The sequence below is a fragment of the Saccopteryx leptura genome, chromosome 5 (genome assembly GCF_036850995.1).
Source record: "Saccopteryx leptura isolate mSacLep1 chromosome 5, mSacLep1_pri_phased_curated, whole genome shotgun sequence".
NCBI lineage: Eukaryota > Metazoa > Chordata > Mammalia > Chiroptera > Emballonuridae > Saccopteryx > Saccopteryx leptura.
Genome location: NC_089507.1, coordinates 207,031,509 through 207,044,987, shown reverse-complemented (window position 1 = coordinate 207,044,987; position 13,479 = coordinate 207,031,509). Strand labels below are relative to the sequence as shown.

At 46.0% G+C, this 13,479-nt stretch overlaps 1 protein-coding gene across 13 annotated transcripts in view; it reads right to left on the bottom strand.

The window, feature by feature from the left end:
- PTPRT (protein tyrosine phosphatase receptor type T) overlaps nt 1-13,479 on the bottom strand; it is a 966,224-nt gene that overhangs the window by 311,278 nt on the left and 641,467 nt on the right. For all 13 annotated transcript variants that reach the window (XM_066387766.1, XM_066387770.1, XM_066387767.1 and 10 more), the window contains one exon: nt 6,761-6,870. In XM_066387766.1, coding sequence (XP_066243863.1) covers nt 6,761-6,870 — 110 coding nt within the window. The remainder of the gene's footprint in view (nt 1-6,760; nt 6,871-13,479) is intronic.

Here is a 13,479-nt window from a genome sequence, read left to right as displayed (position 1 = left end):
AGAATCACTAAATTTGTTAGAAAAAAACTTTCACTATTACCCCTTATTAAGATAAAGCATAGCCAGCCAAGGAATATTTACCGAGCACATGTGTAAGCTACTCCCTTACATCCCCAGGATACACTACTAAAAAGCAAAAACAAATATGGCCGATATGAAGCTGGGGAAACAGGGAAGAGCCAATGTCGCAGTTTAAGCCGGAAGCTCGTCTGCGGGCGGAATTGGCTCTTGCCCAGGGCAGCTCTGACTTTGGTTCTATTCGGACCATCCATTGATTGGATGGGGCCCACCCACAGGATGGAGGCTCACCTGCTTTACTCACAGTCCAGTTCAGTGTTAATCTCATCCAAAAGCACCATCACAAAAACATTCAGAATAATGCCTCACCTCATATCTGAGCGCCGTGGCTCTCCTAAATCGACACATAAAAAAATCACCACGTGGCCCATGCCCTTGTGGGCTAAGAGTCCAGTGGGAGACCGGACCACACTAACGCTCACCAACAGAACAAGTGCAGAGTGTGCACGTGCTGTGGAGGTGGTAGAGGAAGTGGGCGTGCCGGCCAGGAAGGAGCCACCATGAAAAGCAGGCAGCGAAACCTCTTACCAGGCAGGAGGGGTGACATTCACAAAGTCACCTGGGCTGCAAAGAACTGGGTGAGCTTGAGAAAATGCTAGGGGGCTAGAGGAGCTGGGCCCCAGAAAACAACGGGAAGAAGGGCAGGAGGGGAGGTGAGAGAGGCAGGCAGGTCACTCAGGGCCCTCAAGGTAAGATGGAGCCAAAGCAGGGAAGGAAACCGGTGGGATGACAGATGGACAAGGTCTGCCAGCAGCGTGGAGAGGTGGAACAGGGAGCAGTCGGCGGGGGTGGCCAGGGAGGGCCTGAAATGGTCCGGGCATCAGAGGAGTGCTCAGATGGGGCCAGGTGACCTAACCTGGCTCTATTTTGGCAGCAGAAGGACAGCGAACTTTCTAGAGCATTAGATGTGTGGCAGGTGGTGAGAGAGGATGGATGATTCCCGCATTTCTGGCTTAAACAATTCAAAAGAAACAAAAGCTTTTACCCTAGTTACCAGCCTGGCTCAAGAAGTTATACCCAAATAGCGGCCTGCATTGTGCAAATTGTGTATCCTAATTAATGTAGATCCAGTGGGATTTATGGAAATTCTTGCTCTGGGCTGTATTAGTCATTTCCTGCCTACACTACCTCCTACCTGCCCCCCCGCCCCCCCCCTCCCCGCTGCTCTGGGGACCAGGGCCATGAGTGTGTCTGCAGGCAGTGAGTTCTGTGTGGCCTCAGTGACTGACCCCAAAGGACAGGGGGAGGGTGTGCCTGCACCTCCTCCGGGCTGCTTGCTGTCTTCGAGGGCTTGCTCACGCATGCCACCAGCCCATCTCCATCAGTGTGCGACTGCTCCGGTCCCGTGTGTAGAGTGCCTGGGCCGCAGAACACACGCCCAGCCCTCCGGCAATGCACTTCCAGTACACTCACGCACCATCTGCATGCTGGGAAAATATTGACAACCCTCCGACCCCGTCGTACCTTTTACAGGCGCTCCCACACAGGAATGCCGCCTTATTGCATTGAGGCGAAGTGTGTGTTTTATTCAACTCTGAACGCCCGGCGCCTAGAATAGCCTAGAATAGCTCGTAAGATAAATGTCAATCAACTCTAGCATAATCAAGCCACCCATTCCTGACTCATTAGGGCCCTCTCATTCCCTTTAAGCTTCTCAGATTTATACACTATAATTAGAAACTTGGTGATTTTGACTGCTAAACAGAAAGGCTTACAGGGAAACTTCACACGTCTGAATTTTAAATATTTTCACACTTCGTTAACCCCGTTGCTGGTGTAACAACTTCTGGCCTGATTCCCTCACGCTGCGTTGGTTTTTATTTTTGGACAGAGACGAGAACAATTAATTGAATTGAGACACATATTGATTACTGTTTTTCGTGAACTCTGAACAGCTTGTCTGTGAATGATTTTATCGAGGAGTTTTTAAACAACTCTTCGGCTGGACTGTGTTCCCCGTGACCTCATTCGGGCTGTAAATGCCTGTCTGCAGTGTTGATGGTCTACTTGTGGTAAGTAAGCTGTGTTGTTCACGAGAGCACAGTCGGAATGGGGAAGGCCACACGAACTGTCTTCACACACAGGCCCTGATTGGGGGACTCCAATATCCCATTCGAACCCAAGCAGGGCTCCGGAAGGGTCTCTGGGAATGAACGGAATTCACGTTCCTAGTGAAAATACCCAGCTCTTTGGACCCCGTGTGTGCTGGATATTATTCAGCTCGTTCAATGGCCACATCATTCATCCAAGGACCACAGTGCTTTCGTCCAGCGGCCCTCTCCAGATCCAGACGATGAAGTTTTAGAACTCCCTTAGACCAGAGCTTCTCACACTGTAACATGCACACGAATCATCTGGAGATCTTATTAAAACACGGACTCGGATTCAGAGGGTCTGGGCTGGGCCCTGAGATTCTGCATGTCTGATGTCGATCTGTTAGGCTGTGGACACGAGACCTTGGACGTGACCTAACTCTGTGCTCTCTGTCACCCTGTGATCACAGAAGAGCATCCTGCAACTCCCACTAAAGATCCCTAAAGATTAAGGCCATGGCCTGATTCCTAACCTGGATTTATAGCAGCAATGAGGCAGATAGGACAAAATTTTTACATCTCCACCTGAGTACAAGGTCTTCCAATAAAAAGCCAAGTTCTCGCTGCAATATCATAGACAATGGAAATGTCTTCACCTCCTGGCACATTTTTCAGATGCCTCCAAGATGCTTATGAGACCACAACCAGTTAGCCCACAAGTACCAGGTGATCTTTTAAGAATATAAAGCTAATTCCTTCATTTTTCTGCTTAAAATCCTACGGCTATTTATTCCTCTCAGGATAAAGCACAAAGTCTGGAAGCCCTGCATAACCTGACCCTGACCATCCATGGTCTTATCATTGTCTTCTATGCTCACAAATCTTCAATCACTCTGACCTCCTATTTGTCAAACATGCCAAAGTCATTCTTACCCCAGGGCCTTTGCACTAGCTGTTTTTCTATACATGTCATCACTGCTCTGCCTTCAAAGATTCTGACCAAAGGCAAGGTTTCAACAACAAAGCAACTGCAAAATGAGATATAAACCTTTGATTTTTGTAGGTTTGACATAAATTAATTTTTCTCTTGATTCTTACCCACTTGGAGCTTGGAACAGTTGGACTCTTTCATGTTACAAAGAGAGGATTAAAGCCCACATACAGAATGAAACATAATCAAAGCCACTCAGATTTTGGGGGGCAAAACAAGGACAGACCCAGAGGTTGTAAGTTGGACTCATGGGGAAGAAAAGTTAATTACTATATTACATAAAACTTGGACCTGCACTGCTTAACGATATTTACAATATCAGACAGCTATAACCCACCTACACCCCTCCCCCCTTCCTACTAGAGGCTTTAGACTTAGCTGAGTTCAAGTTTGTACACAGGAAGGTACAGACTACAGACAACCTTGAATTTCTTTCCATTTGTGGTGTTATATCCTATTTTTCTTTGTCACAAAATGTACTTTCTGGGGCCAGAGAGAGTGATTTGTAATTTATGGATTTCTCTCTAGATTAACAACCAGAACCTAATTTTAAAAATCAAATTGGTTTCATCTAATTAAATTTGGAAATTGCCTCATAAACATATACTCTGTTGTAGACGTCTTTAAAAGCAAGGCCTCCTGCTTATTGTCTAGAGCAGAACTAGGTTGAGTCCAGCATGGTGTGTGTGTGTGGAGGGGGGACTCTCTGTCTCTCTGCTCAGGATGCACCCTTTTATCAACCGTCAAAGCTATCTGAAGAGCTGTGTGGCCTCGACCAGTGCTTCTCAAACTTCAGTGCCCATGGGAACCACCCAGGCCTCTGGTTAAAACGGGAACTCTGACTCAGAGGGTCTGGTATCTTCAGAGACTGTATCTTCACCGGCTCTGAGGTACTGCTGATGCTACTGGCCCATGAACCACACTGACTAAGGGAGAAGACATCTGCGCTTGACCTCAGGACCCCTGGATTTGCTGTCTCAGCTATAGGACCTTGGTCTTTTCACTTCACCTCTCCGAGACTCAATTTGCTAATTTTTATGTAATCATAAGGGCTAACATTTATTCATGAGATTGCCAAATACCAACCTTAGTCCTAAACCTATATTTATATATAAATGTCAATGAGAGGTTACAGGATCAACCCAAGGTTACACAGCAAGGAAGCACAGAGCTAGGATTCAGAACTAGGCTGTCTGATCTCCAAAGTTAACCCTCTCGCTTTCTGAGGCCTCACTAGCTTGGGACTCGCATGGTCACAGCCATGTTTCTGCTCGAAATACAATGACCTGAGCCGAGGACTTCCTGAGCTTCCATCACAGCCTCCCCCGAGGACTTCGGCCTGGTCCCAAAGGTAGCCCCGAGCGCTTTGAACAAGTCAGACGGCGGCAGAGACTTCCAGCTCTGGTTCCCCGTAAGCCTCACCCCAGTAGCATCCAAGAAGCTACTTGAAAGTGTCTCCCCATATCTGTTGCCAGTAGCATCCATCCTGGGAGTGCCAACAACCCCAGCAACTGGTCTTTGAAAACCCACAAGGCACTGTGCTCCCACAGAAGTGAGAGGCGGGGTGCAGCGTCCCAGTCTGTGCCCAGCTCAGTGCCCAGAGCTCCAGAGACTGCACCATAGGACGGAGTCCCAGCTCCAGGGAGCCGTTGCTGAAACAGTATCTCACTCACAGCCGGGTTTGCACCCTTGTTCTCTCTCCACCTATTTCTTTCTTCTTCCCCTGGAACAGCACTCGGGGGCTTCCGGACCCCGCCCGGAGCATAATCCTGTTAGAGGAAGCAGTCTGTGCAGAGAGAGCACTCCATCTGCAACACGGCCTAGACCGGTTGCACGGCCCCCCGAGCGCAGGTAGGTACAAGGATAGGGGCCTTTTCATGACAAAGTTGTCCTCAATTTAGAGCAAAATGAGAGGAAGTAAGAAGATTGGCATGAATTATTCATGACCACCTAAATGTATTCAATTTGAAGGACTGCCTTTGATTCTGAAATTATGTCCTTTCTATTTTTTTTTAAATTATGGATTTTATGAAATGATGTTAATAAAATATGGTAAAGTACCCCATGTTGGTTCCCCCCACCCCCACTCCCCCAAACCTTTCGCAACGTTACTGGCCTGGGAATTGCAGAAATTCCGGAACGGTCAGTTATATAACAGGACTAAGCAATAAGCAACTCAACTCTTGAAGTCCTGCATCTATTGCCTCTGTTTTATAAAGAGCGGGTTGCCGCCATACACAGTAGATCTCGTGTGTGTGTGTGTGTGTGTGTGTCTGTGTGTGTGTGTGTGTCTGTGTGTGTGTGTGTGTCTGTGTGTAACTTTGGATCCTGCTTCACGAAGGACAGCATGTAGCTATGAGATAACTGGGCTTTGTTTCAGCAAAGTTCCAGCCTCGCTCATCCCCAACGAGGTATCGAACCCATCCTAAGCAAGGTGACAATACAAGCAGCCTCCCCCTCTAGCAGCATCCTCTGGAAGGATGCTTCCCCCAACCACGTGGCGCTAGACGGGGACGTTGGACAGCCCCTCTCTCCTGAGGATGGCCGGACTGAGTGAGCAAAGGCGCTTTCCGACTGTTCTCTCCAGCACTTTGGAACCAACGGGCTGTTTCCTCCTCCCTGAGCTCTGTGGTGCATCCTGGCCTCTCCAGGGAGCCTGCGCCCATCAGGCTCACCATGAATATCCTCCCTCGTGCTGGGGGGAGTCTCTCCCGAGCACACTCCCAGTATGTGTCCCTAACTGTGTGAGCACGGAGTGCCTTAGTCCTTCCACGGGCCCGGAAGTGCATTTCAACCTGGGGATGCTTGAAGCGGCGACCCCCCCCCCCCATCCCCATTTGACAGGTGAGGAACCGAAGCTCTGATAGACAAGCACCTGCCCAAGGTCAGCGGAGACTGTGGGCTCCCTCTGCATTTCTGTGTTTTCCTATTGTTCACCACATCACAACCTCCTACTGTCTCAGGATCTCGGGCCTGGGGGGCAGAGTCAGCCTTGGCCATGCGACAATACTAGAATTCAGCTACGTCAGCCTTATCGAAGGTTTTTATTTTGTTTTTGTTTTGCAGTGGACTTCTGTGCACTTTCTTCTAGTTTGGAAAGCCTTCAGGAAGCCACACGGTGCAGGCTTTGGAGGCCCACCTGCTCCGTCGCCGACGTGATAAGGTCCTGCTAATCCTGGGACGCCATCGCTCGGATGACAACAGTATGCCTTGGCCACAGAGCAGTATTAAAGCTCATGAATCACGTACCCCCTGGGCAGGGAATGACGGTGGGAGTCTTTTGGGACCCCAAGGACTGACATGAGTAGTAGGATGGGCATCACATGAGTGTTGAGATTTTTCCAGATAGCTGTAACTACTCTTTGCTAGGCCTGGGTCTTCCTGGCTGTGCCGGGACCACCTGATTCTCCGAGTCCTGAAGCCCCAGGCGAGGAGATCAAGAATCACTTCAATGCAGAGCGTGCCCAGTTTTCTTGGGGTTATCAAGACCACTCCACTGTACGCCCTGGGTCCTCTTCCCACCATGTTGGTAAGTCGTGTCTTACTCACCTTCGTGCCCTCAGTGGAGCTCTGCACACAGCAGGTGCTCAGCAAACCGCAGGCGGGAGTCAGTGGCAGAAAGCCACAACAGGCAGCACAGCGAAAGGAGGCCCCTTACCTCGTACAGCGTGATGACCCCATTGGTCTCGTTGGGAGGTTTCCACTGGATGTAGATCTTCTCCTCGAAGGGCCCCCCTTGGATGGACTCGAGAGGAACAGCTCCTGGAACTACAGAGAGGAAGAGTTAGGAACTTGGTGTCATCTTCCACCTCATGTCCCCAGCCCCACTGACCTAGAACAGGAATCGGCACAGTCTGCCTGTCCAGGGTCAGGCAACAATACGTATTTTAGGCTTTGTGAGCCACACGATCTGTGTCGCAACGGCTCCACTTCGTACACGTAGCACAAAAGCAGCCCCAGACAATTTACAGACAAACGGGCACGGCTGCATGTCCAGAAAACTCTATTTCTAAACACAGGCGACAGGCTGGAGTTGACCCACGGGGCAGGTTGTTTATTCGCCCCTCTCCTGGAAGGCCGATGGCTTTTCATCTGCAGACTGAGCAAGTCTGGTCGGGAACTGAACCTGACCAGGGGAGGGAGGACATCGGCAGGTCTCCCAGCCCTGCCAGCCGGCTGGGTCCTGGCGTGAAGACTCCTGCCTTAGGACTGGTGTTTGCGGGAGTCAAAGGGAGCTTCGCTTTCCAAACCCTGCCACGCCGTCTCCCGCCACTCCGCCCGAGGAAGGGCTGCAGGAACCACGCGTCCTGACACCTCAACCCACTTAGAAGGCGCTTGCCCCCCTCCGAGAAAGCAGCTCGTCGGCCTGGCTGCTGCTGCTGAGTCTCCAGCGTCTGGAACACAGCGGATGCTTAATAACCGTTTGCTGGTTGGATGAGCTGGGGAATAAATGGCGTGTGCCAGCGTTTTGCCCTAATGAGCCAAACCTCTCCCGGGCTGCTTATGTACCCAGGTCAGTCCTCCTGCCAGAATCCTTCCTGCCGGATTCCGACATCATTAGGACAGTCTGGAAGAGGCTGAACCGGAGAATAAAATAATCCCCCAAACTTCTAGTTATCACCCCGGAGAGAATCATGAATTCACATAAATCATTACTGGACCTATTTACAGTTCGGCCTTATAAGCGGCTCACTCTCTGATCAGAATTTTACATACGTTATTTCATTTCCGCCACAAAACAGCTCTGCCCACTAGGTGTTATCTCTTTTGTGCTGGTAAGGGACCGCAGGCTAAGAGAATGGAATCACTTGCTCAAGGTCATATGGCTCTTAAGTTGTAAAGAGAAAACCGAACACCTGCCTATGAGCTTTAAAGCATATACTCTTTAATCACCACACTATGCCTCTCTAGATTTAGCCTCGGCCATATGTTGCAATCAGTTCCCTATTGTTAAATTAAAATATAGTTCATTTTTCTCATTATGGACACGATACACAGGATTCGTTGAATATCAAGAACATACCAAAAGATTTTAAAAAGAACAAAATCAGCCGTAATCCCTGTAACCGGAGATATTTTTATCCCGATGCAAACATATATTTTATTTAAAAAAAAAAAAAAGAAACTCCTACTGTGCATTTTGTATTGTGATTTTCTTTTGTAGCTAAATCACAGATTTAAAAACAATGTTCTTTGGGGCCATGTGTTTTAATGGCTGCTCAGAGAAGGATAGGCCCCATTATAGCCACCAATCCGTTATTATTGGGCATTACATTTGGCTTGAATTTTTTACGATCGCAAGTAACAGTGTAACGAGCATTCTTATAAGTAAGTATTTGCGTGAAACTCTGCAGGCGTCCCTAAAGATAAATTTTTGGAAATCACTTTATTGAGCCGAGGTAGATGAACTATTTTATTTTTTAGGCTTTCACACATATTATCAGACCACCTTCCAGAAAGTTGGGATGCCCCAACAAAAGAATATGCCTCTTTCCAACCCTTGGCACCACTGACTATTAAAAAAAAATATGTGTATGTGTGTGTGCATCTTTTGTAGAATACTGGAGAGGGCACGTCTGTTCTTCAGTGTAACTGCCCACTTGGATGGTTTCTTTTTCTTTTTTTTTTTTTTTTTTTTTTGTATTTTCTGAAGCTGGAAACGGGGAGGCAGTCAGATAGACTCCCGTATGCGCCCGACTGGGATCAACCAGGCACGCCCACCAGGGGGCGATGCTCTGCCCATTTGGGGTGTTGTTCTGTTGCAACCAGAGCCATTCTAGCGCCTGAGGCAGAGGCCATAGAGCCATCCTCAGCGCCCGGGCCATCTTTTGCTACAATGGAGCCTCGGCTGCGGGAGAGGAAGAGAGAGACAGAGAGGAAGGAGAGGGGGAGGGGTGGAGAAGTAGATGGGCGCCTCTCCTGTGTGCCCTGGCCGGGAATTGAACCCGGGACTTCTGCACGCCAGGCCGACGCTCTACCACTGAGTCAACCAGCCAGGGCCTGGATGGTTTCTTTTATGAACATGCTCTCTAGGCCCTGTGCTCACTTGTTTGCATGGCTCCGTGTTTTTGTTCACCATTGGTTTATGAGCTTGTAATTATAATCCATTCTTAAGAACATAAGCTTTTTATTTTTCACATATGTTACAAATATTTCTGTCAGGTTTTTTTTTTATTTGCTTTTTAAATCTTTTAGTTATGTAAGGGCTTCTAAGTAGTCAGATCTCTTATAGCCTTTCCTTATCCATTCATCCTTGCCACAAATATTTATTAACTATTTAATATGGCCAAGAGACAGCGGTGGTAACTAGGGACGCACCCCAGGGGCACAGAAAGAGGGAGTCAACTCCTTGAGAAAGTGTGGAAACATTGGAAAGGGAGATAGACATTAAATAAAAACCATGCTCATAATTGAAAATTTTTAAGTTGTTATCAGGACTTTGAGGCAAAGCACAGGTGTTGGGAGAATTATAATGAGCAGAGAGAGGAAAAGCAGTCTCTGCTGGCGAGTCAGGGTAATAAGAGAACAGTAAGTTCCAGTCAATGGATATAGAGCCGTTACTAGGGCAAAGGTGGGGAGGGCCGGTGGTGAGTGGCAGGTACTTTTGGGAGGACAAGGGTAGAAGAAGAAAAGCCATCCAGGGGAGAAAAGACGGCAGCTGGGACCAGGGCGATGGTGTGCAGAAGAGAAGCAGGCAGGGGATTGGGGAGTGCTACGCTCACAATGATTTAGTGGCAATGGATACGGGTGAAGATCAATAGTTGTTTGTATTTTCTTCTATGAATCTTATGATTTACTCCTATCTCTTTCTTTTCAAATCTAACACGAACCTATCTGGAATCTGTTGACCCTGAACAGAGGCCAGATATTTCTCCAGCAAAATGGGTTTACTTGGAAACAAGGATGAACTGGAATTCTAATGGTGAAACACAAGCAAGTCCCAAGAAACAGAGGGGAGGTAACTCTTTCATAGAGAAGAGGGAGTTGGGAGAGCTGTTATAAACCAAGAGTTCTTCCTCTGGGGATCCACTATCCTTGTAGAGCACGAGAGCTCCCCCTACAGACCCTCCCAACTCCAATTTATAGGAGGTTTTTGTCTATAATCTGCCCCAGTCCCTTTCTTACTGGTTGGCGGTTCTTTGGATATCCTTTTTTTAAAATTTTTTTTTTATTTATCCATTTTTTCAAAGAGGAGAGGGAGAGACAGAGAGAGAGAGAGAGAGAGAGAGAGAGAAAGGAGAGACAGAGAGAGAAGGGGGGGAGGAGCTAGAAGCATCAACTCCCATATGTGCCTTGACCAGGCAAGCCCAGGGTTTCGAACTGGCGACCTCAGCATTTCCAGGTCGACGCTTTATCCACTGCGCCACCACAGGTCAGGCTCTTTGCGTATTCTTGTTACTGATCCTTTTATTGGCCGTTATGTGTTATAAAAACTTTCTCTTGGTTTGTGTCTTCCCTTTCTCATTATATTCCTTTGGATAAAGATCAATTCCTCAAATTTTTTTCTTTTTTGTATGGGAGAAAGGAAGAGAAAGACTTTGTAACTAGATAGTGGTGATTATCTCACAGTGCATACATATATTAAATCATCATGTTGTACATCTTAAATAGATACAGTTTTATTTATTAATTATACCTCAAAGAAGCTGGGGGAAGAAAAGACAGACTTAGTAGCAGATACAGTTGCTGCCCCGCCCACATGCTACTGTTTCCTATGAAACCCGGGCTCTCTTCCTGAAGGCTGTGGAGAAACCTTGGTCTCCACACAGGGCCAGCAAGATATGCCAGAGAATCAATGCCCCCAAAACATGAAAGGCAGGAAGTTGATGGATGGACACACCAGTGTTCTCACAACTCAGTTGGGTTAACTCTGAGACATATTCTATTAATGCTTCTTAAACTATAGTATCTCAATACTGAAACCTCAGTGCTGCTAATTATTATTATTTCTATTGTTTTCAACCAACGATGGACTGATACTATATAAAACACACACACACACAGAATAGGAAAGTAAAATTAAATAGTAAAAGTGAAAAGAAAAAAAAACATAGAAAATGCAAACTCCCCCTTTTTAAAAACTTGACCTCTATTTATGTGATTATCTTGTTATGAACCAGAAAGAGTTCATGAGTCAGTGTTGGTCCCTGAATCACACTTGGAGTGTCACTGTTTTAAACCCCAGTTATTCATACATGGTAATTTTCTTGATATCACACCTTGTATTGATTTACTTCCCTTCTGATTCAATTCCTTTCTTCCTTACCAATGTGTTCTAGATCCCTGGTCAGCAAACTGTGGCTCGCGAGCCACATGTGGCTCTTTGGTCTTTTGAGTGTGGCTCTTCCACAAAATACCACGTGTGGGTGCTACCTCGATAAGGAATGTACCCACCTATATAGTTTAAATTTAAAATTTTTGGCTCTCAAAAGAAATTTCCATCATTGTACTGTTGATACTTGGCTCTGTTGACTAATGAGTTTGCCAACCACTGCCCTAGACCAACTCTTAAATGGACCACCTGCCTTTGAATCCATATCTCAGGGCAAGATAAATTCAAAAAAAAATGAACAAACCCAAACAAAAATCATGTAAAAATATTTTCTCTATGCTGAGGTCACAAGAACATTTTCTTAACTTTTCATCAGTTTTGAAGTTATACATTTTATAAAATGTCTTCAACCCATCTGCAATGGTGTTTTCATGTATAGTGTGAGGTAGGGATCCAATTTCAATTCTTCCTCCCGATCCTAGGACCATTTAATGAAAAAAAAACAAAAAACTTATTTACTCAAGTGGTTGGCCATGCTACCTTTGCCTTCCATCGCATTTCCACATACGCGTGGGTCTATTTTCAGGTTCCCTCTATTTTGTTCAATTGTTTTATTAAACTGTCCTTGTGTTGATGCCATATCTTCTTGATTAAGAAAGATTTTTAAGTCTTAATCTCTGGTAGCACAAGACCTATCACTTTATACTTCTTGTTCAGGACTGTCTTAGCTAATCTTGCCTTTTCTTCTTGCATATGCATTTTAGAACGAGCTCGTAAATTCCCCAAAAGTGTCGGATTGTTGCATTGATACTGCATAAATTATACATCAATTGGGAGACAGTTTACTTCTTTATATATTACATCTTTGTAATCTCCGGTTTTCCCATCTGTAGACATGGTGTACTGCTTGTTTAGGTCTTTAATGTCTTTGAGTGCTTTATGCATTTATATATATACTATGCATATTAAATACTTCTGTTAGGTTTATTCCTAAATACCATAGATTTTTATTGCTATTGTAAATAGTACCTTTAAAAGCACCACAGACTTGTTAGCTAAATAGAAATGCAGTTGACTTTTTTTAATGGTGACTTCTTTATCAAAACATGTTGTATTCTTTTGTTAATTCTAATAATCGGTGTGCAAATTTCTTTGGGTTTTCTATGTAAATAATCAAAGAATCTGCGGTAAATAGCAGTTTTGTTCTTTTCCAATCTTTTAGCTCTTTTTTTTTTCAATCTTTAACTCTTTAATTTTCTTGTCTCCAACCAGAGCCACCCATACCATATTTAGTGATGATAATAATATGCGTCTGTTTTCCAGTGTTAAAGAAAATGATTTTATTATTTCGTCCTCAAGTATGCTGTCTGTAAATTTCTTGTGGTTACTTACCCTTTATTGGGATAAAAAGGTCCTTTATATTCCTGGTGTATAAGAATCTTTTCTTTCTAAATCATGCTGAGCTTAACTTATGCTTTTACTGCATCGATTGTAGCAATTATATACCTTTGTCCCTCTCTTAGTTTGTTACTGTAGTGAATTACATTAATGGGCTTATTAATGTTGAACCAACGTTGACTTCCTGAACTAAACCATCTTTCTTCTTAGTTATATACAGTGCTGGGTTGTTTGCTAACATTCTGTTGGAGGCATTTGCATCTAATTGTTCTTTTTCTCGCAATAAGCTTGTGTGTGGCTTAGATATCAAGGTTACACTGGTGTCCTACATGGAGGAGAGGCATATTCAATGAAGTCACAGCTCAGTCCCTTCTTCCCCAGTGAGGGCTCACGAGGGGTGCTGATGTGATTTGCCACGTGGTGTAAACAAGATCATTCTGGCTGAGAGGAGGACAGGGGCCAGGCCTGCAGTGACAGACCATTTAGGAGCCCATGGCAATAATCCAGGCTGGAAATTGCGGTGGCCGGAACCCAAGCGCTTGCAGTGGAGGCTGTAAGAAATGGTCAAGGTCTTGCTATAGATTGAAGGGCGAGCCAAGAGCAGGTGCTGGTGGGTGGGGTGTGGGGAGCGATCGGGGCCTCCGCCTCACACACAGCAAGAGGGCACCAATCATCGCGAATACAAGGCAAAGGGCGTTCCCTGGAGT